This window comes from Pipistrellus hanaki, assembly GCF_964339955.1.
Source record: "Pipistrellus hanaki genome assembly, chromosome: 18".
Lineage (NCBI taxonomy): Eukaryota > Metazoa > Chordata > Mammalia > Chiroptera > Vespertilionidae > Pipistrellus > Pipistrellus hanaki.
Genome location: NC_140520.1, coordinates 12360818 through 12388686, shown reverse-complemented (window position 1 = coordinate 12388686; position 27869 = coordinate 12360818). Strand labels below are relative to the sequence as shown.

General features: G+C 48.1%; 3 protein-coding genes across 9 annotated transcripts; 1 reads left to right on the top strand and 2 right to left on the bottom strand.

Annotated features, from left to right (window-relative positions):
• Nucleotides 1-1255: 1255 nt before the first annotated feature.
• Nucleotides 1256-11117, bottom strand: CHTOP (chromatin target of PRMT1). 4 transcript variants are annotated; one of them, XM_084866890.1, is made up of 7 exons: nt 10811-10946; nt 9763-9844; nt 8319-8472; nt 7659-7742; nt 5604-5790; nt 4671-4808; nt 1256-2842 (listed from the first exon to the last, which is right to left on the bottom strand). In XM_084866890.1, the coding sequence occupies exons 2-7, from the start codon at nt 9825-9827 to the stop codon at nt 2637-2639; spliced, it is 834 nt and encodes a 277-aa protein (XP_084723016.1). In that variant the 5' UTR covers nt 9828-9844; nt 10811-10946; the 3' UTR covers nt 1256-2636. The 4 variants fall into 4 exon arrangements, with proteins under 4 accessions (XP_084723016.1, XP_084723013.1, XP_084723015.1 ...); XM_084866887.1 differs by lacking the exon at nt 7659-7742 and having other exon boundaries at nt 10811-11117; XM_084866889.1 differs by lacking the exon at nt 7659-7742 and having other exon boundaries at nt 5604-5787; nt 10811-11106.
• A 1358-nt stretch (nt 11118-12475) lies between these two features.
• On the bottom strand, nt 12476-16905 carry S100A1 (S100 calcium binding protein A1). Of its 4 annotated transcripts, none has more exons than XM_084866937.1 (4): nt 16556-16905; nt 16201-16265; nt 14158-14310; nt 12476-12804 (listed from the first exon to the last, which is right to left on the bottom strand). In XM_084866937.1, the coding sequence occupies exons 3-4, from the start codon at nt 14296-14298 to the stop codon at nt 12661-12663; spliced, it is 285 nt and encodes a 94-aa protein (XP_084723063.1). In that variant the 5' UTR covers nt 14299-14310; nt 16201-16265; nt 16556-16905; the 3' UTR covers nt 12476-12660. The 4 variants fall into 4 exon arrangements, with proteins under 4 accessions (XP_084723063.1, XP_084723061.1, XP_084723060.1 ...); XM_084866935.1 differs by having other exon boundaries at nt 16205-16265; nt 16556-16621; XM_084866934.1 differs by lacking the exon at nt 16556-16905 and having other exon boundaries at nt 16205-16486.
• Nucleotides 16906-16994: 89 nt separating this feature from the next.
• S100A13 (S100 calcium binding protein A13) lies at nt 16995-25930 on the top strand. Its single transcript, XM_084866931.1, has 3 exons — nt 16995-17216; nt 18699-18893; nt 25720-25930. The coding sequence occupies exons 2-3, from the start codon at nt 18741-18743 to the stop codon at nt 25870-25872; spliced, it is 306 nt and encodes a 101-aa protein (XP_084723057.1). The 5' UTR covers nt 16995-17216; nt 18699-18740; the 3' UTR covers nt 25873-25930.
• The last annotated feature ends 1939 nt before the right edge of the window (nt 25931-27869 follow it).

Here is a 27869-nt window from a genome sequence, read left to right as displayed (position 1 = left end):
AGATTCCCTCCTCAAAGGACCCAAGCTTCCTAGCCCCAACTGCTCCTCCTTAGCCCAGGGAGTTGAGGCATCCAGGGATTCTGTCCTGAGGTTACCTCCTCAAAGGAATTCCATTAGTGGATGAAGGGGGTGGTGATGGGAGGCACCTGCTGCCACGCTCTGCCCCTTTCCCCACTTCTGGATTCCTTCCATAGTTTTTATCCTGGAAATTTTGCCAAGTCTGGGGACAGCTCCAAATAAGGGAAGATGGGCATGAACATAGAGGTATGTGAGTTGCACAGAGTTGAAATGGGACACTGTAAGACTGTGGCCCTCACCTCTGTTCCTACCAAGTTCCCCTTCTCACCTTTCACTCTACAGAGAAAGTATTGGGATGTATTATTGGAGGTGGCTCAAAAGTCACCAGCTTGAAAGAATATATATCCTGAGCGCAAGTTCTAGGTAAAAAGTCATTTTAGGGGAATATAGTTGTTAGCTACGTTGGGGGGGGGGGGGAGGGGCTGAGGAAAATCCTAGGTCATCCCAGGTTGTATGTAGAGGGTAAGTAACCCACTCATCTTGCAGCTCTCCCTTCCTTTTTCTTCCCAAAGGCTTCCTAGACCCTGCCTGGGATGTTCCTGATGCAAGGCAATCAGGGGATGTGAAGTTTGCTGCCCACTGTTGATCAGCACCTCCCTCAGGGGTCTTGGGGGCTGCCAATGGAGATATTCTTACACTTATCCATATCCACATAAAAATGCTTTTTATTCCTTTTAAAGATTATGAATGCCTGGGTTGAAGTCCTTGCTTCAGCCCATTCTTAGCGAGGAATTATATTAAAATCCAGGTCAGATTGGTTGTCAGCATGGTTAGATCCTGTACCCATGTGATCTTTTCAAGCTCTCCCTCTATAGCTAACTAAACCACTTGTGCACAGAGGGGTTAAGTAAAATAGCTTAGGTCATACAGACAGGATTCAAGTTCATGATGTCCTGATCAAAATTTCCTTCCCAGCATGCAATGAACACAGCCTCCCAACAGTTTAGGGCACCAGGTAGCTCAATGGTAATTGGTTTGCCTGGAGGTGGTTCGATTATTTTCCCTTCAACAGTACAGGGAAAAAGGGAAACCAGTGCTGGGTTCCAGGATACTGCTTGACCTTTGTATGGACCAAACAGGTCAGTACATTACTTGGTGTGGTTAATCTTTCTGCAAGGCTTACTCAGGGGTGGACAGATTCTTCCCTTTCTGACCCAAAGCCACAATACCCCCTTCCCAGGATTTAAAAAATTTGTCTTTTTATTTTTAATTCTCACCCAAGGATATTTTTCAGAAAGAGAGTTGAAAAGGGAAATACAGGTAAATATTGATAAGAATAACACAAAGATTGGTTATCTCCTGCACACATCCCGACCAGGGCCTGGGCAGGGGAGGAACCTGCAACCGAGGTATGTGTCCTTGACCGGAATTGAACCCAGGACCCTTTGGTCTGTTTGACGCTCCATCCACTGAGCCAAACCGGCTAGGGCCCTCCCAAGAATTTTAACACAACTATGAAGGACTCAGCTCTACAAGGGGTATATTAAGGTAGTGTTACAGTAGCCATAGCATTTCCAAGAGCACAACAAATAAAAAGTCCTAGCTGGATTTGAGAGAACAATTTCTTGTTATAATAAACCATAAATACAAGATTCTACTGAAACTGGAACACTTGACAGAACATGGTTGAGCTTACAAACCTTCGAGAGAAATAAGTGGGTCAAACAAAGCCAATGTATGAAAAAGCCCAAGACTGGTTTGGGATAAACCTAAGAATTACATTCAACATGGGTATCTTCTGACCCCTCCCCAGCAGTATCTGCCAGAGTTCTCTCATCTCTTCTGAAGCATCTGCTTACCCAATGGCCTTTCCCTCTACTGCAGGTGTAAGCCAGCCCAACAGCACCCCTTTGGATAATGCAAAGCCAAGAGGCAGGTTTACAAATCTTATTCCGTGGTAGAAACAATGCACACACCAAACCCAGCTCACATATGTGGTATCAGTGCACATGGTAGCAACTTCTATCAGATGAGAGCTGCTATCCCATATAACATATAGTGTGACACTGTAGTTAGGCCAATGCTAAATTACTATACTAAAACATCAACGTGGCAGAATGCATTTGTGAACTCCAGGTTTTCTAACCACTTCTAAGTGGCTATTAAAGTGATATAGAACAGAACTGTATCACAGACACCTGGGCGTTAGGGAGGAACCCTGAATGGATTCTTTCTGGGACTTTCAGAGGATAGAGAGACAAACAGAGGAAAGGTTAGACAGTCAAAGCATATGTGGCAGGTGACGGGAGGCAGAGGTGGAAAGAGGGCCGACATATTCATGTTCAAAGAGAAGTCTGGGAGAAGGAAACAAACCCAAACAACAAAACAAAACGAAACCAAACCCAAGTCAGAGGAAAAAAGGGTTTCATACAATACAGTTATCAAAAAAGTAAAAGGAACACACTAAATGCACAAACTGGTGGCGAGTAAGTCCATAGTCTATTGTGATAGGTCCTTCCAGCATCAATCAGGTAGGCTCTTCTCTTCTGTTATCTCAAGGTTATTTACAGACGTGGTAACTTTTTAACAAGAGTCTCTCAGAGGAGGGAAGGCAGGCTTCAATCATTGGCTTCAGGATCTGTCTGTGCCATATAGGCATCCAACTCCGCATCCAGGTGTCCTTTTGTTTTCGACATGTATGCATCCAACTGGTTGTCCAGCTGTTCCTTGGTCAGCACAGGGCGAGTAAGGGCACCTCTCCCTCGTCCACGGCCTCGGCCTCGGCCTCCAAAGCCCCCTCTTCCCCGACCTATCATACCCCGACCTGGCCCAAGGGAAAAAAAAGACAGTTACAAGTAGGTTTAACGCGCATTATAGTAAATCTAGCTGAGAGGCTGAAGGGCAGGGCAAAGAGGAGGAATCTGGAAAAATAGGAAATACAGTGGGTAGCAAGCAACACATGGAAAGCACACATAATGAATCCCTTATTATATGCTCATCTCTAAATGCTATTTAAAATTTTATTCTAAAAATAAAGGGGAAACTGATAATTAAAAAAAAATCTTAATCTTTCCTAAAATAAATTATCTCAACTTTGAGACCTACTATAAGTTCATAATTAACAACATTACAGATGAACTCATTTATTAAGATAGGGAGGAAGTAATAAGGGCACAGAGCAACAGGGGTATGAAGCCAGACAGTTTTCAAATTAAGCTTTACTTGAGATCGTTCTGGAAAATTAGCTTATCTCTCCTCAAACTTATCAAACCTAAAGACCTAAAGAGCTGACCCTATGTCAGGGGGCTGAGGAGTTATTTTCACATAGGAACAATGTGGGGAGATGGGAAAAAACATCCTGAGTAGTCTCAGCCACTTTATCTGCTATTCTAGATACTTATAACAATTATGGTTATCTGAGAGGTGGTTTCAATTCACCTAACAAAACATACCCAGCTAAGACTTTGACTCTCTTACCCCTGTGTCGTTGCTCAGAAACCAAGTCAAGATAATTTGGAAATTTGTGATTTCATCCTGAAACCCAAACTATCTTGCACTTCACTCAATAAGCCAAGCAACATATAACAGGCGAGAAGAAAACAAGCCCTCAGTTATCAAATTTCCTTTCCTAACAGTTATTATTCCTTGGCAATGTTAAGGCCATAAATTATGGACCCACCACACACTTTAAAAAGGACCAAAGCCAATATATACAGGGTTAAGCTAAGAGAGTAAAAATTTTCTTTTTCTTTGACAGATGTTGGGAATTTTCCACCAAACTTTAAGCCAGAAAATTCCCATGAGATCTGGCATTTTAACAGCCAACACCATGAAACCCTTCCAATCTGGGTCAAGAGGTCACAAGACAAGTATCACTGAGTCTCAAAGGTAAGATAGTTATCAAACATGAGTCAGTCAGTTAACTGACACAATACCATCCTTGCTTTCTACCTCCTGGGAGCAAGCTCTAACCTCTACCCCCTTCCTTTCCTCCACAGGTGTGCATTCCCAAATTCTCCATGAGGCTTGCCACCAGGGGAACATGTGGTCCTGGGCTAACCCCCTGAGCCTGTCTCCAAGCCCCTTTTGTTGCTTTTTCTATCCTAGGCCCTTCCTTGTTTCATGGTCCCCAGCTTTAATAAACGTACTCAAAAAGTCATCTCTGGTTTCCCACAGACACAAACTTTACCTTGAATTTACTTGGTTTTAGAGTCAATACCCAGTTCCAGATCTCATCCTTATCTTTAAATCTGCTTCATTTTTGTACACCCTCCTCTTTTAGATTTTTAGACTCAAAAGAGGGGTTTGAGTTATGGGGTGTGTTGTGTGTGGTGGTGGGGCAGGGACAGAGAAAGGTAAAACCCTAAACTGACCACTTTGTCATTTTAACAATACAATTTAAATTCACAGGAGTCTGGAAGACTGCACACATAACCTGGCTCTATAACATGCACCTGACTAGTTCTTAGAAAACCCATGACAGACTTTTGCACTACCACCATGTGCATTTAGAAAAATAAGCCAGTTTCAGAAAACAAAACAAGACAAACAAATAAGCCTGCCTAGGACTTGAAGCTTGCAGAAAGTGGCTCTGAGTTTTAAAGGGAGAGAAGTAAGAGGGAGCTATTCTCTGAAGTTGGTAGCTGACTAACCTCTACCACCGATTCCGCCACGACCCATAGCTCCACGCCCTAGGCCCCCTCTCCCAGGACCTCCACGACCTCGAACACCACCTCTTCTTAAGCCCATTCGGGGAGCTACGGCTCGTCCACCTCGGAGCAGGTTTTGACCTTAGAGAGGAGGCATACAATGTATATGCAGGTAAATCCAAGAGAGACAAAGTAGATTCTAACCAAAGGAAGGTGGGAAAGGTTAAATAAGTTAATTCAGGAAATTTTTAGGTTGGGTGGGGCAAGCTGCATATGGAATGTGAACAGATTAAGATGCTCTTTATTCAATCAATTCAACAAGTCTGACCAAAAATCCATTTTTGGGAAGAAGCTGGGAGGAGTTAAGGCAATTAGGAAGTATGCACATTTAATAAGTATCTATTGAATAATCAGATAGGCACCTAACATTACGATAAATTTACAAACAAAGGATATGGTTCCTGTTCTCAATACACTCTACAGGGAACAGTGCCCCAAATGTATATATATAGTTAAGTGCTATGGGTCAACTTGTCTTCTCTTTTTTATAGATATAACAGTATTTCACTAGCACCAGGAAAAGAGATGACTGGTTAACATACAGGCCAACAGACCCATACATTTCTTAAGACTTGACTTATTTCTAGAACTTGGATGTGCTTTGATTCAAGCAGCAGCAGGGTGTTTTAAAATGGAATGGAGATGACATGAATTACCTGTTGTTACGCAGGTCATAGCCTTTCATCATTGCACATTATCAGAAAAGAAATGGTATTGATAAAAGGACATGCAGCACTATTAAAAATATGTGATATCAAGTTATTAATTTTATTAATACAAATTCAGGCTTAAAGATGTTAAACAATGTGTCCATAAGCAGCCCAAGAGAAAAGGAAAGGGGGTGGGGCTCGACAGTCGTCAGGTAACAGCACTGACCTCGGAGCGACATCCCGCCCCTCAGTAGGGTTCTTGTGGCGCGTCCCCCACGCAGTCCTCCTCTAGGCAAGCCTCTCTGGATCATGGGCAGGCCTCGTCCTCCGACTGCACCCCTGGCCAGGGCCCCTATGGGCCGGCCTAGCCGAGCCTGGATGTTACTCTTACCCAGGCGCTGCTTTAAGCTCTTCTGGAAGAAAGGTGTTGAGGGATTGAGATCAAAAAAGCAATCCAGTGGGATTTGGTAACTCAAAGTGCAGAGAAAAAGAAGCGAGTGAGATGACTATGTGGAGGCAGATAAACCTGCTGTGGGTGTCATAAGGATGTTAAACTAGAAGCAAGCCTCAGAACGTGACATAAAGGCAAAATTCTGATCCAGAGCTTCTAAGAAGCTTGAGAATGGTGCTATGAAATTGGCATTACAACAAATTACCTTGCTAGTTTGCCTATAAAAGTCTTACACCACGACTTGAAACTTAAGTTTTGGTAAGAACACTATATTCCAAATCCTGATTGTGTTGTTTTTAAATCACAGACTGACAATGATATGACTTAATACTTGCCCAAGGACTACCACTGTCTTCAAAGGTTTATTCAAACATCACAGGAAGTTCATCATACTCTGGGCAAAATTTAAATTAAAAGTTCATCTGAATTCTTATGACTTAAGAACAACATTTGATTTCTCAAAGGCCACTGTATTCCATTTTTTCTGAGTACATATCCCCAGACGGTCCACTTTTTACCTTAAGATGTAAATAAACACAAAAAAAGTCAAACCACATTTTCTTAATTTCTTAAATAGCCTTAATTCCATTGCAAATAGCTCCATTAAACCAGTATAATGACATTTAATTAAAAATAAACACATAATTCAAGTGTATCTCCAGAGAGAGACAGGCCAAATTTGCATCAGAATAAAGACAGGTGAGCTATAATCACAAAACTCAGGCCCACACTCCAAGACAAAGACATATCAGAGACAAAGATTTTCAATAATCCGTCCCTCAAAGAAAAATTATGAAGACCACATACCAAAGAATTAAATTCCTTCAAAGAAAAATGTAACTATGTAGCTTTGAACACAACCAAGACCTTGGCAAACTTGTTTCCCTAGAAAGCCATCAGTCAATATGAATGAAAATAAATTCTATGTATCCTTAGGCTTCACCCATAAGCCACTACCAATTACTCCCCCCCCCCCCCCCCAACCATATATTCAGTTATTATTAGCTTTCTAGCACAAGATCATAAACTGCTTCTAATCAGAGAGTCAGGCTTTGAACATTATGCACCTAGCGTGAGCAGGTGTAACCAATCATAAAAGCCCATGAGATCGCTCTCCTGACTGCATACTATTTTAAGGTCAGGACTTCATTCTACATGTCATTTTGTTCAGGCATCCTGAGAATACTCTCCCAAGATTTGTGTTTTAAAGGGAGAATGTACAGCACTTAGTTCTCCCTTCCCAAGCCTTACCTGCCACCAATATTGGTCTCTAACATTGACAGGAAGCTTAAGGATGCCCACTCTATCACCCAGTTTCTACTCTAGAACTATGCTGTACACTAAGGTAGCCACTAGCCACATGTGGCTATTCAAGTAAATAAAATTAAAAACACAAAACACAAAGAAACACTTGCCCACCCCCAACCAACTAAGCTCCTTAATCGCACTAAGCACGTTTTTTATGTGGATCGGGACTACCGTACTGGAGAGCACACAGAACATCATTTCTACTACTTTAGAGTGGATAGTGCCACTCTAAAGGCTATTTCTGCACAGCCTATATCTAAAGCTTATTGTTGAAAGAGCCTTCGGAATGACCTGTCAGAGACTGGTCTTCAGCAATTTTTTATATTTACGCCTAGAAAATGGTGGTGCCTTTTGCTGCTTTCCTGAGTCAGGGACGAACGCAGCCACTCCAAGGCTTAAGGTAGTGAAGCAGAAAGCCTTGTTTATTTTTGGTCAGTGAGCCCAATGGTTCTGGGTGGGGTGGTGTTATATTTAACTGCTGAATCTATGCACAGCCATGCAGTACTACCAGTTAGTCCTTACAGTTGCATGGCACTGCCCTCCAGACGCCCAGCCACAGCTTGGACATATCCTTCCACAGCCACTGTCCGGACTTGCATATAAAGTCTATGAATAATAAAGAGCAGGTTTTTATTTCAGGTCTGAATAGGATTATCTCTTACTGGAAATTTGAAAGCAAACCATTAACTTTTAAATTACTCAGTGCTCTTGCTGGACTTTCTGATAAAAATGCAGGTGCTGTGGGGATGAGGGTCATTCTACTATTTCTATATTTCCACACTGAAAGCACTGACTGAGGCCATTCAGACTCCTGGACTAGGGGAGAAAGAATAAAAGCATTTCCCTGATTTGTAAAGCATTTAACAGGGAATAAAGGATTTTTTGAAGGTCATCTAAAAATCAAAATTTCTTTGTAGAAAAAGCCAGTGAATTTACTTTAAGGACAAAGGACCAAAAAACAAGAGATTAGCACTCATTGATAACAGAGAAACAGGCCACATTGATGGCACACATCCTAAGAGAGAAAGACAACAAAGTTACTTATTGGTACCTGCCAAAATGGGAATTCTCTCTACAGAAGTTTCAGCTTTGCCCTGAGCCGCCTTGTATCACTCCTGACAGTCTTGGTGGACCGCCTGGCAGAGACCAGCTGCTTCTGGAATGTTAGACTCATTCTCTCACCTGCTTAAGCTTTAACGCTGCCTGGACAGAGGGTCTGTTTTCCATCTGCTGGGCCAGTCTTCTGTTCCTGGCACTGGCTAGCTGCTGCTGTTGCTGCATCGAAGCCCGAATATTCACTGGCATCGGCTGTTTGTTCTTCAGCATATTAGTAAAGCTTCAAGGTCGAACAGAATGGATGTTTAAATAAAAGCTTTATTATAAAACATTTATTGGCATTTTCATGGCTTGCTAGACCAGGAACTCCAGATCCCACGAACTTTTAAGTAAAGCGGTACACTTAGATCAAAGCTGATGTGGGTTAAAGACTCCTCTGCTTCCATAAACTTGCAAGAATCAGAAACTTAGAAATGCAGCTAAGTGCAGCACATTGAATCAAAAGTGATAACAAGGGCTCAAGTAACGGCTTTTAGAGAGGAGAAAGATATGAAAAACACGCAGAAAGCAGATATGATGACAACACGAGACAAAAGATGTAGCTTCAAAGACAAACAAGGAAAGTCAAAACCCTGGGAGAACTGAGGGTGCATTTTAAGGGCAAATATAAGGAAGGACTAGAGCCCATGGAAATAATGCACCCATGCAAGTTATAGGAGTGCATCACATTTTCTTATGTATTTGTCCACTTAGTGAATATAAAGAATCGGTATGTCCAAGAGAAAAGAAGCACATATGCTTCAGAAAAGGCAAAAAAACGCACGTTCTAAAATCAACTTACTAAAATCACTGGTCAAAGGCTCTCAATGAACAGAGCTCTCATAGACAGAAACTGCCTTTTAGTATCTTTGCTTTTCTTAGTCTGAAATGATTACTTTTTTTTACTTCAACGATATTTCTGAAAGATTAGTTCAACTGTTTAAGAGTTTGTGAAGACATTATTATTTCTGTAAAATATGCTTAATGGGATAGAAGAACACAAATGAAAAGAATCTAAAACAAAAACAAATGAAAAGCAGAATGGAAAGAAAGTGAAATGGAGCAAAAGCAAGTGCCTCTTACAAGGCCCAAGAATGGCATCCTAGGGCCTTTGGACATATTCACAGCTTGCTACCCGCCTCTTACAGGCCAGACACAACACTGCTGGCCTCGGACTGGGCAGCAAGCCTCCTGCAGTCAGGGTACCGTGCTACCAAGCTGCACCATCCCTGTGTCAATGTTAAAAAAAAAAAATTGTGAAGAAAAGGGAGGGTGTGAGGAGTCTTTTTAAAATACATCCCACCAAACAAATATTTCAGACAGCTTAACATAAAAAGCTACTGGTAAGGGGTTTTGAAACAACTGCCCTATTTGCTCTGTGTACCACATAAGTAAGATGCAACTAAGAACAGAGGTCTGTAGCCTTCTGTTGGTATTTAGTGTTAAAACCGGCTTTTGTGCATTGGACCCCAGGGCCAATTTAAGTAATGTTTTCTTATGAACGAGCTGAAGTTGCTGTTGGCTGCCTCACCGCTCATTTAGAGACATCTTGGTGGTGCTTTTTAGCACAACTTTCGGTGCTGACTGTGCAGCCATCTTCAAATCCCGAGGATCTACAAAGGACAATAAAGAGGCAGAATGAGCAAATCAGAAACCACCACCACCACCTCATTTCTACAGGGGCCAAAGGCCCAAAGCAAGCAGTTAATGAATGAATGAAAAGGCCTGTATCAAAGACTACTTAAGAGACTACACTAAATCTCATTTCAGGTGCTTAAGCTTCTAAGACATAGTTATGTCAAACTAAGACACTTCAAGGCCAAGGACCAGAAAATATCTGCCAAAGCCTCCAAAACGACAGACAGGAAGTGTCAGAATTTGGCTTTTCATCCAGCGCAGTCCTCAAGGACCTTGGCTGCAAGGAGCTTTAAAAATTTTTTTTAAAAAATGCAGGAACCTGGACCCAAACCAATTAAACCACGCTATCTGGCGGTGAGGTCTGGGGAATCGGCCACTGGAGAGGGGAAGAAAGGCTCCCTGGTGCTTCTCACGTGTAGCCCAAACCGAGAACCACCGAGGAGAGAGGAGACACAGGCATATCGAGTTTCAAAAATTGGCTCCGAAATGAGAAGGGGCCTGAGCCAAGGGGCTGGGGGACCTGGGAGAGGGAGGGGGACGGGCCAGGCTCCCTTAATGGGCACTCACCTGGGAGTTAGCGCCCAGAGAGCCCTCTGTGAAACTTAACCTGAAAGCTGCCATGGCTTCCCAACGTTCCCTCAGACCCCGCAGTCCTCACGTCACCTCCCTACCCTCTCCACGTCCTGGCCAGGCCGCCAGCTTTGCTCAAACCCGCCAAACAACTCTCCTCTGAATCCGTATCAAACCCCAACCTCTCGCAGCCAGTCCCGCCGCCAGTTTCCAATTCCGGGCCCGCCCCGCCTCGCGCCCCGAGGCCCCGCCCCTCGCGCCCCGGGCTCCCACGCGCCGGCACCTTCTCCGCTCCCACATCCCAACGCCGCCCGGCTCGCCGGCCCTTCCGCTCCCCCGAGACTCTCCTCCTCCTCACCCCAGACACTCACCGAAGGAAAAGGACGCCAGCGCTCCTCCCGGGGCTGCCACGGCGGCTGCGGAAGGCGGGCCGGGGGCCGGCCGGACCTGAGTGGATGGTGCGGGGGCTCGGGCTGACGTGTTTGGTGGGCTGAGGTGCCTAAGGGGTAGACTGCTCGGTCAGCGCGCCGTGGGCTGGCTGGCTTCTTGGCTCAGCCGACCGGTCCCCCTACCCCCTCGGCCTGCCCTTTCCTGTCTCTCGCCTGTGCCACCACAACCGCTGCCACCAACTCCCGCTCGGTGTCCAAACAAAATGGCCGCCACGCCCAGTGCGGAGTGGGACCGGCTAAAATGGCGTCGGCGCAGTTACGTCATGCGTCAGGTCTGCGCACTACCGGGGACGGGAGGGGGGGGGCCCACCCCCCGCCGGAAGGTTCGTGCTACGCCTGCGCGGGGGAATAGGGGCGGGGCCGGAGAGAGAAGGCGGGGCCTCCTCGGAGAGCTCACTGTGCTTCGCCCGCAGAGGGGCGTGGCCAAGGCCCTGTGTTTGCAGGTTCTTCCCGGCAGGATTGTCAGTACAAAATCTGGGCCCCTCGGAGCGGATTTGGCCCCATGGAAATCGCGTTCGTATTTCCTCGCGCGTCTGCTCGCTTCCCCAGACTAAGGCAGAGCGTCTTAAAATTCTTTACGTGGGCCCGGTGTGCTCAGTGGTTTGAGAGTCCGCCCCTGAACCAGGAGGTCACCGGGTTCGATTCCCGGTCAGGACCCATGCCCATTTGATGATGTTTCTCTCTCATGATTGATCTATCTTTCTATCCCTCTCCCTTCATCTCTGAAATCAATACAAATATTATTTAAAAATAAATAAACTTCTTGTGGGACTTGTGTGGGTCTCTTTTCCAGACCACGAGGCCTGGGTAATTTGCACTGGTTCTCCCCTGAGCATTTGGTCTCTCCAGAGAGTTGTGGAGTGCCATGAATACCCCGGCCAAAGCTTGGGGGCTAGTGTTGGGAGCACACCTCTACTGGATCCTGCTCCAGTCACCACTCCCCCCCCCCCCCCCCATATTTTCCTCTTCACTTTCTCCCCTCCCCAGCTTGACCTGAATATTGTTAAGTCCTTATTTGGGTGGGATCTTTGAGTCCCATTTCTCCCTTCCAGGTCTTCCCTCCTCATCTGCCATTTATGTGGATTTTGATACAGACGTATAGGGGATTTTCTAATGCCTGGATACACAAAATGCTCAAATGTTTGATGAATGAATGAATGAACACTTCTTCAGCCCTCCACCCTCTCCAACCCGCACATGTGCCCATCAGGATCCTTTTGTTTTCCTTCCTAGCATTTCTGTGTATGTGTTTAATGGTCTGGCATCCTTACTGGACTCCATCTGTGAGAGGGTAAGGATCGTGTTTATTTTATTCAGTGCTGTATCCCCAGTTCCAACACAACGTCTAGCACATGGGACATCCTCTAAATATTCTTTTAAGGGAAATTCTTTTCTGGCTTTTATAGCCGAGAAGCTAGCATCTCATTCACTTCCAGCTGGAACCTTGAACCCCTGACTTCCTGGGCCTTGAGAATCCCTCACATCGGAAGAGTAATGACTCTGTGGCCTCTAAGTAAGATCCCACCCCAAACAAGGCACCTTTCCTTCCCCACCCACGTCCGGAGCCCAAAGGAGACAGACAGCAGCTGTTGAGAGATGAGCCTTTAATGAAAGACGAGTTGCAGGTCTGGCCCACTATTCTGGCGCCCTTGTTGGAGGGTGGGCAAAGGTGGGGCTATGGGGAAGGGGAGGGTGGGGAGGAAGGAAAGCAGGGTGTAGGGGCAGGTATGGCAGGGCAGAGGGGAAGGGCGCTGCCCACTGGGGCTGTCTGCTCAACTATTCTCCCAGAAGAAGTTGTTACAGGCCACCGTGAGGGCAGCCACCAGCACCACATACTCCTGGAAGTCCACCTCCCCATCTCCGTTCTCATCCAGCTCCTTCATCACCTTGTCCACAGCCTCCGCATCCTTCTGGGCCTGCGAATCAAGGAGACAGAGAGATCATTGTACAGAGATGTATATAGTGCTGAGTCCGAGGCAAGAGGGTGGGTGACTGGGGAGAAGGAGCTGAGCAAGAGGGGCACTACATCTAATCATGCACTCTTCTGCTGCCCTCCTCAAAACTGCATCCTGGAGTCTCCTGCTGCCCACAGAAGAAGCTCCTCAACAAGGCAGAGTGATAATAACATCGGTTATATGCTGAGTGCCTGCGGTGGGATAAGCACTACCCCTGGAGTTTAGGAGCCTCGTCCAATGCAATCCTCACACAAATAGTGTGAAGCAGGTTTCCGTTATTCTTACTCTAGAGAAGAAACAAATTGACATTAGTGGTTAAACAATGTGTCCAAAGTCACACAGCTAGAAAGTGTCAGAATTTGAACCCAGGTCTAATAAAATCTCAAAGCTGCCCTAACCGGTTTGGCTCAGTGGATAGCTCGTCGGTCTGCGGTCTGCAGACTCAAAGGCGGTCTGCAGACTCAAAGGTCCCAGGTTTGATTCTGTTCAAGGGCATGTACCTTGGTTGCGGGCACATCCCCGGTAGGGAGTGTGCAAGAGGCAGCTGATTGATGTTTCTCTCTCATCGATGTTTCTAACTCTCTATCCCTCTCCCTTTCTCGCTATAAAAAATTTAATAAAATATATTTTAAAAAAATTAAAAAATATCAAAGCTGTTTCACTTATTACTTCTCCTTTAGCCTACTTTTTAAAAAAATTGATTTGAGAGGGAAGAGAAGAGAAGAGAGAAAAACATTGATTTGCTGTTTCACTTACGAATGCTTGTATTGGTTGCTTCCCCTACGTGCCCTGACCAAAGATCAAATCCGCACCCTTGGCATTTGGGGGTGACGCTCTCACCACCTGAGCTTCCGGGTCAGAGCCAGCCCACTTTTCTGCATCCTTCGCTCCAGTCAGAACCACCGAGCATGCTGCATGCTCTTTCTGCCGCGCTTTTGTTCACGCAGACCCCTCCCCCTAAAATGTCTACATTCACCCTGGTAATCCTCCACTGGAGATCTGTGGCTCGGGTGCCACTTCAACCGGGTTCCTATCCTCCCGTAATACTTCCTGCCGCTTCTGTGAAGGCTCTGTGTGCTTCTTGGTGTTCAAGTTTTACTCTGAGGGTCAGTCTTTCCCTGCTAGACTGTGGGCCTTGTTTTGGATGTATTGACACAGGGCCTGGCCCAGGGGATGCATGAATCAGGGCATTTTGGCTTAAACCAGGAGAGGAAGGAGATGGTTGAGCTGGGCTGGGCTGGGCTGGGGTGGGGAGATGGCAGGGAGATGCCCACTCTGTCCCCCTCCCCTTCCCCCATCCCACCCTGTGCTTACGTCCAGGAAGCCAGAAAGTTCGGTCTGCAGCAGCTCTTTCAGCTCCTTCTTGTTCAGCTTGTACTTGTCCCCCTCCTTGCCCGAGTGGGCGTGGAACACGTTGATGAGGGTCTCCATCGCTGTCTCCAGCTCAGAACCCATCGCGCAGCTCACCTACCCACGCCCCCGCCATGGACGTGAGCTGGGAACCTGACCCTGGTTCCACAGCCCCAGTGGCCTTGAGATCGGAGCCCCTTCACAATGTTCCTCTCCCTGGGATGTTATGATGCAGGGGGAACCCAAACAGATCTAAGTCCAGACCGTTCTTCGTGTCCCTCAATCCAGACTCCAGCCAGGGGGAGCCAGGGTTGGGGGCGTGGAGGCAGGATGGCGGAGCAGCTCTAGAGGCCTGCAGTGGACTTTGCAAGGTCTCCGGCTGCCTGGGCGGACGCGGAGGAGGGTGTGGCAGGCAGGCAGGGGTGGTCACAGGACCCAGCCAGGCATCCCTCTGGCTCTATTTTTACCCTGGACATTGCCTGCCTAGCACAGCCAAGCTCTGCGGTTGGGGGCAGTGGGCTGGACTCCACTCTACAGATTCAACTCTGCTGCCCACCCCTGGCAAAGAGCCAGTCTGATGTCCCCGTACACCTGATAGAGAAGGTGCCAGCCTGAGTGGATGGCCCCAGGTTCATGGGGAGAGGGTCTCATTGCCTCTGAACTTCCTGCCAGCAGACTGGGGGCCTCTTTTTGGTCTTTCAACTCTGTTCTGACCTGAACGTGGCACTTGGGCTCCCTGGGTGCGTCTCTATCGCCCCTAGTCTGGCTCCTCTTACCCCTTCCCTCGGGAAGTGGTGGAAGGGAGGGAGGAATGTCTGAGCCTTTTCCCTGGAGCCAGAGCTTCCAGGGAAGAGGAGAGGAGCCCTGAGCGGGTTTTGTCCCTGCTGCCGGCCACTCCCACCCCAAGCCCAGCCTGGTAGATGTGGGGACCGTGGCAACAGGCAGAGGGCACTGCTATGTATCGGGGGAGATAAAAAGCGGAGTGCGTGAGGTCCTCTGAGTTTAAGGGGCTGGGAGAGAGGAGCTGAAGGGGTCTGTCCGGAGAGGAGATGGCCAAGCCCGGGGTCTCTTTCCCTGGGACAGTCAGCCCCTTCACAGCCTCCGGGGGCAGCTCAGGTGTCTCGGATCAGGTGTCCCCATCCTGCCCCCGGCCCGAGGGGCTGGACAATAGGCCCCGATCGAATGACAGCCCCGCTCTTCAATGGGGCCCTTGTGAGTGTCACCTGAACTCGGGACATGAGAAGCGGTTGTCACAGAGACGCAGGGGAGATGGAACCCAAGCCCGGCCGATGGAGGGGATAAGGGGCGTGCGAGGGAGGAGGGCTGGAGGCTCAGTTACAGGCCCCCTCCGGGAGGGGCACCTGCGGCTCTGAGCGAGCAGAGCAGCCAGGCATTTAATGTAGGGGGGACCCTGACAGGGAGGGGGCACCTGGGAAAACAAAGAGAAAAGAGTGGGGCGGCGGGGAGAGGAGTCTGCAGGTCTGGGCCAAGAAAGAGGAGGAGATGGGAGGCTATACGCAGGGAGAATTGGGGGTGGGTGTAGTTCCCTCGCGCCCCCTCTTCCTGATATCTCACCGTCTATGCCTCGCCACCTCCAGACTTCCCTGGGTCGCGGTGGGTGGGGTGGCAGAGGCGGAGGCTGAGGGGTCGGGCAGAGCAGCTGTTCCATCTGCTCTCTCTAACCTCACTGGAAGTGAGCCCAGGGTTGGGTCCCCTCCCCAGCAGCTGGGAGATGGAGGGAGCCTTGGTCGGAAGGCCTGCTCCCCTGAAAACTTAGTGGCTGGGCTCCCCACTGGCTGCCTCCCCCGCCCACCTGGTTCCCAGATACCTCTCTGGCCTGCGTTTGCCTCCTCTCACGACCCTCCAAACCCCGACTCCCCCAATTCCCAAACTGCTATCATCCAAACAACCCCCGGACCCCCCACGCACCCCAATGCCATTGTCCCCGGTGGAGCTCTACCGAAGTGCCTTGGCCCCAGCTGGCCAGGGGTGGATGGGGCAGGATACTCACTGTCAGCCTGGGCCTGAGGCGGGAGCAGGATCTGGACAGACAGACAAGGCTGCAACTGTGGCTGCGCGAGCTGTGCAGGGAGACCTGTCTTCAGTCCTCCTTCCCCCACTGACCCCCCTCCGCCGGCTCCACCCCTTCACAGATAGACACCCAGTGGGGCAAGGGGCCAGGAGTGGACAGAGGCGCCCTCTGTCTCCGGGGCTGGAACAAGCTGCCCTGTGTCTTCTTTCCAGGCCGGGGCGCCTCTCCCGCACGGCGGGGCCGAGGCAGAGCCTGGGAGGAAGGGGAGTGGGGAAGGTCCTGGGAAGGGCAGGAGCCTCCCCCCTCCGGGGCCCCCACCCACCCCAGTACCTGGCTGTGGCCAGCGAGGCAGGCACGGGGAGGAGCCCACTGAATAATTTAGTCCTGGAGGACTCCACAGAGGGACTGAACCTGGGCCTCCTCTATGGGGTCTCAGTCTGATCCCATGTTTAGGGGGTCTCGGCCTGGGATCCTCTGGAGGGGATCTTGGGCTGCAGGGTCCTTGGGGAGACCTCCTTCTGAGGTGGGTGCTTCTCAGACTGGGCCTCTCAGTGCTGAGCTCCCTCATTCGGTTCTTTCCATCTGCAGTCCCCCCCTCTCCCCCCATACACACTCCTGATGAGACGTGGGGGTGTGGTGGGACACAGGGCCCCCGCATCAGGAGGGACAGGACCACAGGCTGCAGGCTGAATGGGATCTGGCCAGGCAGATCCCCCCCCCCCCCCCCCCGCAGCCTAAAGGGGGTGTGCGCGTGGGCTGGGCTAGCGCGGGGGTGGGGGAGAGAGGAGCCGGGTTCCTGGGCCGATCTCCTGCAGGGCGGGAGGGGGCGGGAGGGGGCGGGAGGGGACAGCTCCGTGGGCGGCTCCTTTCTCCAGGATCAACAGGAAACTTGTCACCTCGGGCGTGGGAGCGGCGGCCTCCGAGTCTGCGCGCGTGTAAACCTCAGCTCCGCTGCTCCCGCGCGCTGCACCCCATCCGTGCGGCCTGCCGGGTGAGTGTGTCCCCCCAGCTCTGGAGGGAGCCGAGGAGCCTTTCCCCCCTGGGCTCCCAGGTCCCTCCCCGGAGCCGCTCTGGGTTCTGGAAGAGGCTTGGGGAAGGCAGCTCCAGGCCCCGGGAGGTGGGGGGGCGGTGAATGGGAGGATGAGAGGGCATGTCCCCCCAGCCTCCCTGCCCCTGGGCTGTGGGTGCAGGACGAAACCCCTCCTGGGTGGCGGCAGTCGGAGAGGCCCATCCAGGACCCTTGTCACCTGCAAACAGGGGCGGGAGTCTGGGGGGTCCTGTGCTCTGGCCCTGCTGGGAGGCGGGGAGGGGCGCCTGGGCTGCACGGCTGGGAGGGGCAGACCCCGTGCCTGCGGGTGATGACCCAGGTCCCCTCTGAACAAGCAAGCTTGTTTTTTTAAAAAATTATATATATATGTAATTTATTTATATAAATTATATATTAAAATATATAAAAAATAGCCGAAACCGGTTTGGCTCAGTGGATGAAGCGTCGGTCTGTGGACTGAAAGGTCCCAGGTTCGATTCTGGTCGATCTCTCTCTCATTGATGTCTCTAGCTTTCTATCCCTCTCCCTTCCTCTCTGTAAAAAGTCAATAAAATATATTTAAAAAAATATATATTTTTTTTTACAGAGAGGAAGGGAGAGGGATGGAGAGTTAGAAACATCGATCAGCTGCCTCCTGCACACCCTCCACCAGGGATGTGCCTGCAACCAAGGTACATGCCTTTGACCGGAATGGAACCTGGGACCCTTGAGTCCACAAGCTGACGCTCTATCCACTGAGCCAAACCGGTCAGGGCAACAAACAAGCTTTGGAGACAAACAGCCTCCTGACCCTTTGAGGTTGGGTGAGATTCCAAGAAGGGCCCTGGGACTGAACCCCACAGAAGGGTCAGGAGACCGAGAGGGCACCCTCTCAGCCTGGAAACCCCGAGATGCTATGACCGCAGGCATCGGGCTGTGATCAGGGTCTCTAGGTGGAGGGACCACCACAGAGCCATCCTTAAGGCACAGGCACTTAAAAAAACTCCCGGGGTGGCTTAGTGGTTGAGTGTTGATCTATGAACCAGGAGGTTATGGTTGGAATATTGATCTGGACACATGCCCAGGTTGCAGGCTCCATAGAGGGCGTGGAGAAGGCAGCTGATCAATGATTCTCTGTCATTGATGTTTCTGTCTCTCTCTCTCTACCTCTCCCTTTCTCTTTGAAGTCAATAAAATATATTTAAACAAACAAACAAACAAACAAACAAAACAAAAGGACCCTGGACTGAGATCTAGAGAGGAAGGGGTTTCTGGAAATGGGTACCCCTTCCCCCACCTGCACTGAGGTATTTCCCTGCCCAAGCTCCATCCCTGTCTCCTCCTTCCTTCCCCATAATGTCTTGTCCAGACAGAGGCTTCAGGTGGCCACCCAGGGCAGGGGCACTCTGACCTATCCTGACTCTCCCTTTCCTTCCCCTCCCGCAGGTCAGCCCTCAGAGGACATCAGCTCTAGCCCCCAGGGTCCTAATGGCTGCAGAGCCACTGACTGAGGTGGAGACAGCCATTGACACGTTGGTTACCGCCTTCTTCACCTTTGCAAGGCGAGAGGGCCGGAAGGGCAGCCTCAACATCAACGAATTTAAGGAAATGGCCACTCAGCAGTTCCCTCACCTCCTCAAGGTGGGTAGGGGTCTCTGGGCCTGAGGTTTTGGTAGACAGTGACGGTGGGACACTGTCTATGTGACACGATGTTGCTGGGCACAATGCTGTGTGTTGTGGAGAAGAGTGTAGGTGACTGCTTGTGCAGGTGGTCCTGGCTGTTCTTGCCTGGTGTGTGTGTGTGACTAGGGAACACTGTGTCTGGGTGAGGGGACGTGGTATTGAGCTTTGTGCTCCCATCAGAAGATGCTGTAAGGTTCTTGTGTCTGCTCTGTGCCTCTCTGGCCTCATTTCCCTCACACAGGACTGGACCCAAAGCTCCCGCCAGGAGGTCCACAGGCCATCAGAGCTGGGAAGCCGGGAGAAAACCAGTCCACACTCCTCATTTAAAATGATGGAGACTGAGGCCCAGCTGTGGGGAGGGGTTTATAAAACACACACAAAACACAACAACAAACTCACAGCCCAGTTCATGTACTCAGACTCTCAGTGACCTGTGCTTCCTGCCCACCCTCCCTGGGAATCCCTCAATCATGTGCCTGACAAGGTCGTTCCTTCTTTCCTCACTGGACAGACTAGGCATTTAAATGTCACCCCCACTGGGTTGGTACAGCATCCCCAGGCTGCTAACAGTTTATTTTGCATCCTTTCTGAAAATTCATGGGCACCTAAAAGTGTGTGAAGATGCCCTGTTCGGTTTGGCTCAGTGGATAGAGCGTCGGCCTGTGGACTGAAGGATCCCAGCTTAGATTCCAGTCAAGGGCATGTGCCTTGGTTGTGGGCACATCTCTAGTGAGGGAGTGTGCAGGAGGCAGCTGATTGATGTTTCTAACTCTATCTATCTCCCTTCCTCTCTGTAAAAATCAATAAAATATATATTTTTTAAAAAGTGTGTGACGATGTGTTTAAAAACAAGCAAACTGCCGAAACCGGTTTAGCTCAGTGGATAGAGCGTTGGCCTGTGGACCGAAAGGTCCCAGGTTCGATTCCTGTCAAGGGCATGTACTTTGGTTGCGGGCACATCCCCGGTGGGGGGTGTACAGGAGGCAGCTGGTTGATGTATTTCTCTCATCGATGTTTCTAGCTCTCTATCTCTCTCCCTTTCTCTCTGTGAAAAATCAGTAAAATATATTAAAAAAATAAAATAAAATAAAAACAAGCAAACTGATCTTTGAAACTCACGGTCTGTCATTTGCAAAATCCCCTAGATCCTTAGACTTCCCAGACTTTTCCTCTTCTCACAGGAAACTTAAGATTCTCTCCTGAAAGTACAGCATCTCCTGTAGCCTTGGCACATAGCAAGTGGTTTTTCTCCCAAATCCAGCTTCCTCTGGGCCTGGAAATGCAGGCTTGAACCCTTTGCTTTTTTTTTTTTTTAAAATATATTTTATTGATTTTTACAGAGAGGAAGGGAGAGAGATAGAGAGCTAGAAACATCAATGAGAGAGAAACATCGACCAGCTGCCTCTTGCACACCCCCTACCGGGGATGTGCCCGCAACCAACGTACATGCCCTTGATGGGAATCGAACCTGGGACCTTTCAGTCCCCAGACCGACGCTCTGCCACTGAGCCAAACCGGTTTCAGCAACCCTTTGCTTTTCATCGCTGCTTCCGGATCTTTGTTTTTTCTTCTTTCTAAGATGCTCAGCTCCTTGGAAGCTCATATACCACCTGCTTTTTCTTATAGCTCTTCAGCTCCTTGCTTATTGTTTTATTCTCCTCACTGGTACTGCCATTATCCTTAGTAGCCACAGAGACATTCCATCTAGCTGGCTCTTTCCATTTCTTGAGAATTCCTCATTTCCAAAGATTCTGTCTTCTTGCATCTCAGCATTCCACTCCTCTGTTCAGGCTTCAGATTTTGTCATTACCCAAATAACGCACCTCTTCCAAAGTCTCAATTTTAAGCCTCCCATTCTCTGTCTTCTACCTCCTGTCATTCTGATTTTGCTCCTCTGTAAGGGAGTAAAAATGAATGTTCTTCTGGCTAGCGTTCCCTCACACAGGACTGGACCCTTCCATGTGCTTTGTCTATCTCAAATTAACATTAGATAGATTAAGAGGAGAAACTAACCAATTTTTAAAAAATATATATATTTTATTGATTTTCCACAGAGAGGAAGGAAGAGAGATAGAGAGCTAGAAACATCAATGAGAGAGAAACATCTACCAGCTGCCTCTTGCACATCCCCTTCCGGGGATGTGCCCGCAACCAAGGTACATGCCCTTGACCGGAATCGAATCTGGGACCTTTCAGTCTGCAGGCCAACACTCTATCCACTGAGCCAAACCGGTTTCGGCAAAACTAACCAAATTTAATACCTATGTACACATGGGGGTTCCATAAGAAAACAGGGCCCTAGAGGAATTAAAACAAGGAATCTTGTCTGTGGGAAATAGAAGGTAAAAAAAAAAAAAAAAAAAAAAAAGAAAGAAAGAAAGAAAGAAAATGGGGCCCTAGAAGAGTAGATACCCTCTATGCCATTCCGGAGCAAGGAGCAGGGGGAGAGGATTGTGATTTGGGACTTGAAAGGGCAGGAGGGCAATTCACATTGAGACAGAAGAGCAAGTGTTTGGCAAATAATGTCTGCTGGGTCATCTTTAACACCGAGAGGACTTTTACCAAATGGGCTTTGAGAGGTTCCTCCCTGTCTGTCACACATAATTCATATTAAACTATGGTTATCTATCATGATAGTTCCTTGATGAAGCAGGTTATTTTTTAAAATATATATATATATTTTATTGACTTTTTGCAGAGAGGAAGGGAGAAGGTAGAGAGTCAGAAACATTGATGAGAGAAACATCAGTCAGCTGCCTCTTGCACACCTCCTACTGGGAATGTGCAAGCAGCCAAGGTACATGCCCTTGACTGGAATTGAACCCGGGACCCTTCAGTCTGCAGGCCGATGCTCCATCCACTGAGCCAAACCAGTTAGGGCTGGAGCAGGTTCTTTATCTAAATTCTTTTAGGCATTTAGGGGGAAGGTCAAAGGTTTTTTCCTGAGTCTTTTTTTTTTTTTTTTTAATATATTTTATTGATTTTTTACAGAGAGGAAGAGAGAGGGATAGAGAGTTAGAAACATCGATGAGAGAGAGTCATCGATCAGCTGCCTCTTGCACACCCCCTACTGGGGATATGCCCGCAACCAAGGTACATGCCCTTGACCGGAATCGAACCCGGGACCTTTCAGTCCCCAAGCCGACGCTCTATCCATTGAGCCAAACTGGTTTTGGCCTGAGTCTTTTTTTTTTTAAATCCTCATTCGAGTTTATGTTTATTGATTTTAGAGAGAGAAGAAGGGAGGGAGGGAGAGAGAAACATTGATGTGAGAGAGAAACATTGATTGGTTGTCTCCCTTATGCACCCAGGGTTATCAGAGGGGCAGAATAGGGGAAGCGGGATATTTATGTCTCCTGTAAAGTTTAGAGTAACCAGTCTAACCAGGTGTAGGCAGTGCACTGGAAAGTGGGTGAGGCAGTTTATTGGAAACTGAAATATGTGTCATGTCTAGCAAAACCTGAAATGAGAATAATAGGAAAACCGAAGGGAGGGTGAGAGCCACAAGCAGGGGGTAATGGTAGAGAATATGCCTAACAATAACCTGTAGAGTTTGCTTTCTCTCTTTCTCTTTCTCTCTCTCTTAAATCCTTAACCAACAATATGTTATTTATTTCTTATTTAAAAATTTTTTTTTATTGATTTTATAGAGGAAGGAAGAGGGAGATAGAAACATCAATGATGAGAATCCCTTACATCCTTGATTTGGCTGCCTCTTGCACGCCCTCTTCTGGGGATCAAGTCTGCAACCTAGGCTTGTACCCACACAGGAAATCCAACCCAACCAATGTTCAACTACTGAGCCATGCAGGCTGAGCTGTTTTTTATTGGTATTTTTTAGAAAGAGGAAGGGAGAGAGAGAAAGGGGGGGGGGGGGGGGCTGGTTCTCTCGTATTATGTAGATTTTTACTGGTGGGTCTCACATATTTATTTTTCAATAAGAATTTTAGTAACACTTAATCATGGTAAAAAAAGGACCCTGTAGCACTGGCTGGTGTGCTCAGTGGGTTGGAGCTTCGGCCAGTATGCGGAAAGGTTGCGGGTTCAATTCCTAGTCAGGGCACATAACATACCTAAGTTGCAGGTTAGATCTCCAGTTGGGTGAATAGGAGAGGATTGCGAGAGGCAACCAACCCATCGATGGTATTTCTCTCTCCCTTCTCTCTCTGAAAAAGTCAGTAAACATATCCTCAGGTGAGGATTTAAAAAAAAAAAAAATCCTATAGATTGTTAATTGGGATCATGTAAATACATTTTAGGAAACATTTACATGTTTATACCATTGAGCCTTTCTCTAAAGAAATGTATGTTTTTATATTTATGTAGGTCTTCTTTTTTATTCAATGCGTGTTCTGAGCTCCAGTTTCCAATGTGGTTGGGCTAACCTCATTAACACAACACAAGACACCTTGATCATTCTCTACCCTTAGGAGATTCCAAAGGTTTTGGGAGTTCCGAGTCAGGAACTGTGGAGGAAGATCACAAGCGGCATATATGAGAATTATATTTTGGTCAGTCATCTGAATGACCGAATGTATATGTTTTATAAACCACAATGTTGCATATATCCTTCAGTTCAGTTTTCTTCACAAAACCTAAATAGATTTCTACATTGATTCTAAGGGCTTTATTTTATTTTTTACTTTATTTTTTGTTGTTGTTAATCATCATCCAATGGTATTTTTCTATTGGTTTTTAGGGAGAGTGGAGGAAAGAGGGAAAGTCAGAGAGAAACATTGATGTGAGAGAAACACATTGACTTGCCAGAGCCTGACCAGGGCCTGGGCGGGGAGAAGCCTGCAACCAAGGTACATACCCTTGACCAGAATTGAACCTGGGACTCTTTGGTCTACAGGCCGTTCGTTGCTCTATCCACTGAGCCAAACTGGCTAGGGCTATTTTTTTTAATTTATTTTTTTTACTATTTTTAATGTGATCTGTCTTATTATACTTTCTAACTGGTTAACATTTATATACCTTAAAGGTATTGGTTTTTTAGTATTAATATAATAATCATAAACTTTATCATTTCTAAGAGTCTTTTTTTGGGGGGAGAGGATAGACATACAGAATAGTGAGTAAGGATACAAGCTCTGAGTCAGACAATCTAGGTTCAAATGCAGGTTCTAGCCTGTCATTCTTGGTTAGTTATTTAAACTTCCAGAGCCTTGCCGAGACCGGTTTGGCTCAGTGGTAGAGCGTCAGTCTGCGGACTGAAGGGTCCCAGGTTCGATTCCGATCAAGGGCATGTACATTGGTTGCGGGCACATCCCCAGTAGGGGGTGTGCAAGAGGCAGCTGGTTGATGTTTCTCTCTCATCAACGTTTCTAGCTCTCTATCCCTCTCTCCTCCTCTCTGTAAAAAATCAATAAAATATATATTAAAAAAAAATAAAAAAAATAAACTTCCAGAGCCTTAATTTCTCGGCTGTGGAATGGACTCATAATAGTGTTTTTGGTTGGATTGGTCTTGCATTTGTTCAGTCGGTATTCTGTCCTGTCCCGATGCTGTTCTAGGCTTTGGGTTACAATGGCTAACAGGCATCTGCTTTGTGCCAGACATTCTGCAGGCATTGGCATTGCCGTGGTGAACAAGATGGACAAGGTCCCTGTGCTCATGGACCCTTTCATTCCAGCAGATTACGAAGATTAAATGAAGCCAAAGAGTGTAATGTGTTAGCATAATGCTTGGAACAGTCAGCACTATTAAGTGCTTACACTTGTGGAAATGTTAGCTATTATCATTCTTTTTTTTTTTTTTTTTTCTGTAGGTCTACAATGATGTAATTGCTGAGATAATTAGAAGTGAATTTTCCCCTTCTTTCCCAATACTCATTATGCCTTTTATTTCTTTCTCTTGACTAATTGTATGTTTTCTCACCCTCCCGATATAGTATCACACTGGGCATCTTTGCCTTCCATTGGCAATGCTTACAGTATTCTACAATTAAGCATGATTGTAGCTTTTCAAAAAGTCTTGTGTAGCTCTTGTACGGATTAGCTTTGTGCCATCTATTGAACAGGCAGATCTTCTCTGTCTTCATCCAAGTATTGATTCAGATATTTAGCATCGAGGTGTGCCCGAGGCACCCTTCTCTGGTTTGACACGGATGCGTTGTTAAGCGGCCCACTCTTTGGTTGTGATTGTTTATCTGGCAACAAATCCTTTGATCATGAAGGGCCGGCTTACAGCATCCTTTGATATCCCAGGCTTGTCAGGAGAGACCTAGTCAAGGGCCCTCTAGGAAAACACCTTGTATCTCTGCCATCCCTCTTTCCCCCAATCTACCAGGCTGGTGACTCAAGTGGAAAAATGAGAAGACGTCAGGTTTATGCAAATGAGCAGCACCGTGCTGACCGTCTCCAGCTTTCTGTGGAGGAGGAGGGTGGCCTGAGGAGGCTTTGAGGAGGATCAGAGTGGGTCCATGCCTACAAGGGCTCCTCGAATATCCTTGGACAAACCCCAGGGCCGGTGCAGTGGTGCTCAGAACCCATGTGCACCTGAGGGTGAGGGCCCATGGTGGGCATCTCTTCCCAGCTCTGTGTGCATCCACCGTCTGTGGTTCATAGTCTGCCGTGGCGGGAGTATTGACACCCCAGCAAACACTAGGAATCCAGTCCCCGCCGCCCCGTGCTCCTCTCCCTTGGAGTCGGGGCCTCATCTCGGAGGTATGGTTCAGGTCCTCACACTCCCCGAGGGAAGGGAATGGCCACTAGCAGTTCTTCCCTCTCTGTCTCCAGAGCCATCGTTTCTAACCTCCCCCTTCCCTTTGGTGTCTCCTTAGGACGTGGGCTCCTTGGATGAGAAGATGAAGAGCTTGGATGTGAATGGGGACTCAGAGCTCCGGTTCAATGAGTACTGGAGGCTGATTGGGGAGCTGGCCAAAGAGATCAGGAAGGAGAAGGAGACTCAGAAGAAGTCCGGCTGCCTGGGATAAGATGAGCAGGACCGGGCAGAGCTCCACTCCCCCCAAATAAAGCCTTCTCCTTAACACACGAGTGCTTCTTATTCGCGCCCACCCTGGTTTCTTCTCTAGAGTCTAGGGGGTGGGAAAGCTCTGCTCTGACTTGAGGGTGGGTCCAAAATTATGGGCTCTTTGAGGACCGGGAATGTGACTCATCTTCAAATATTCTGCAGCATCTAGCACCTAGGTCTTGTGCTCAGGTTAGGCTGCTCAACAAATAGTAAATGGTGGATGAATATATGAACGGTAGAGACAGATCTCTGGGGCAGGGGAGGTGACTCAGATCCTACTGGTGCCCCTTAGGACTCAGGGGCATGGTCTTGGCTCCCATGTTTCTTACTCTGGGGTTTGCGTCCTTGGATGATAAGGATAGTAGTGAATATGCCGAGGGCTTGCTATGTGCCTTGCTATGTGCCAGACACCGTGCAAAAGGTTTTCTTGCATTATCTTAGTTACTTCTCACAGCCCTTTGAGGTCGGTTCTATTTGCAAGTCCTGCTTTGAAGAGGAAGAACCAGATTTTAGAGCGGTGAAGCCATGAAGTCAGGAACAGGTGGAACTGGATTGGAATTCCAGAGCCTCTGATTGCACTGGCATCCTCTCTGGATGGGTGCTTGACATGCTGGGCCCTCCCTTCCCTCCCTGCTCCCTCCAGAGCAGGGGTGAGGCAGAAGGGTGGACACAAGCTTCTGGTTCGGGGACTGAGGGTGGGTAACGAGGGCAGAGGTGCTGCAGGAAGCAGAACGTTAGAGCACCATGGGGCCCCTCTCTGTCCTTGGCTTGAGTGGCCTGTGGCTTGCACTGCCCGCCACCAGAGGGAGCATGGGTGGGGCAGCCCAGTGGGTGCGGACTTGCAGGGGCAGTTCCTGCACTACCATCAGACGTCCATTTGGGGCAGCTATTAACGCAGAGGCGCATGCGCATTTCCTACCTCGCACCATGCAAGGGTCCTAGATGGAGACCTTCTAAGGCACTCCAAACGGAGAGGGACCCCCACACTGGGACTGCCAGGGCTCATTTGTCTGTGAGGTACCCCAGAGGGGCTCCCACACTGGAGGGCTCTCCCACAGTGAGATCCTAGGAGGGGTTTCCGGAAAGTTCCTCGGAGGGGCTCTGGCTGAGGCACTTTTGGAGACGCCCTCAGATTGAGAGACGGTCAGAGGGTCTCCAGAATGATGCCTCTAGGGGGAACTCTCAGAATGAGACACTCTTAGAAGGGTCTCATTGGGACCCTGACAGATGCCCCTCACCGAGGCCACAAGCACAGCGAAGGGCTAGAAGGGGCCTTAGAGTGGTCCCCTAAAAATAAAAGGACAGAGTGAGGCGACAGGCTCTTATTTGAGATCCAGAGGAATCATTCTTTTGGAAGCACTCATTTGGGCAGAAACCCAGATAATCCGATCAAGAGGTTAGGGATATTTTTGAGAAAGGGAAGGGAAATAATTACAGGTGGAGAGAAGGAAGGATTTATTTATTTACTTATTTTTATTGATTTGAGAGAGTGAGGGAGAGAGAAACATTGATTTGTTGTTCCATTTATTTATTCGTTCAATGGTTGATTCTTGTATGTGCCATGAAGGGGATCGAACCTACAATGTGGTGTATTAGGAACATGCTCTAACCCAGCGGTTGGCAAACTCATTCGTCAAAAGAGCCAAATATCAACAGGACAATGATTGAAATTTCTTTTGAGAGCCAAAAACCGACTTCTGCGCATGGGCCACGAAGTTTCAATCGCACTGTACATGCGTGCCCGCACGTGGTATTTTGTGGAAGAGCCACACTCAAGGGGCCAAAGAGCCGCATGTACTTGCGAGCCGCAGTTTGCCGACCACTGCTCTAACCGACTGAACTACCTGGCTAGAGTGATGAAGGAAATTTATTTTTAATCTTTATTTTTGAAAATATTACATATATCCCCCTCTATCCCATTGACCCCTTCTAGCCCACCCCGTTCCCCACCCCCCAGGA

Bases quoted from the DNA above. Each gene is read 5' to 3' on its own strand.
- CHTOP (XM_084866890.1), bottom strand. From the start codon at position 9,827: ATGGCTGCACAGTCAGCACCGAAAGTTGTGCTAAAAAGCACCACCAAG. The intron at 7,743-8,318 runs GTGAGAGAATGA...TATTATTCATAG, and splicing joins CAGCGTTAAAGCTTAAGCAG to ACTTTATATGCAAGTCCGGA. The intron at 2,843-4,670 runs GTTAGTCAGCTA...CCCTTGGGCCAG, and splicing joins TGGCGGAATCGGTGGTAGAG to GTCGGGGTATGATAGGTCGG.
- S100A1 (XM_084866937.1), bottom strand. From the start codon at position 14,298: ATGGGTTCTGAGCTGGAGACAGCGATGGAGACCCTCATCAACGTGTTC. The intron at 12,805-14,157 runs GTAAGCACAGGG...CTTGATTCGCAG, and splicing joins AACTTTCTGGCTTCCTGGAC to GCCCAGAAGGATGCGGAGGC.
- S100A13 (XM_084866931.1), top strand. From the start codon at position 18,741: ATGGCTGCAGAGCCACTGACTGAGGTGGAGACAGCCATTGACACGTTG. The intron at 18,894-25,719 runs GTGGGTAGGGGT...GTGTCTCCTTAG, and splicing joins AGTTCCCTCACCTCCTCAAG to GACGTGGGCTCCTTGGATGA.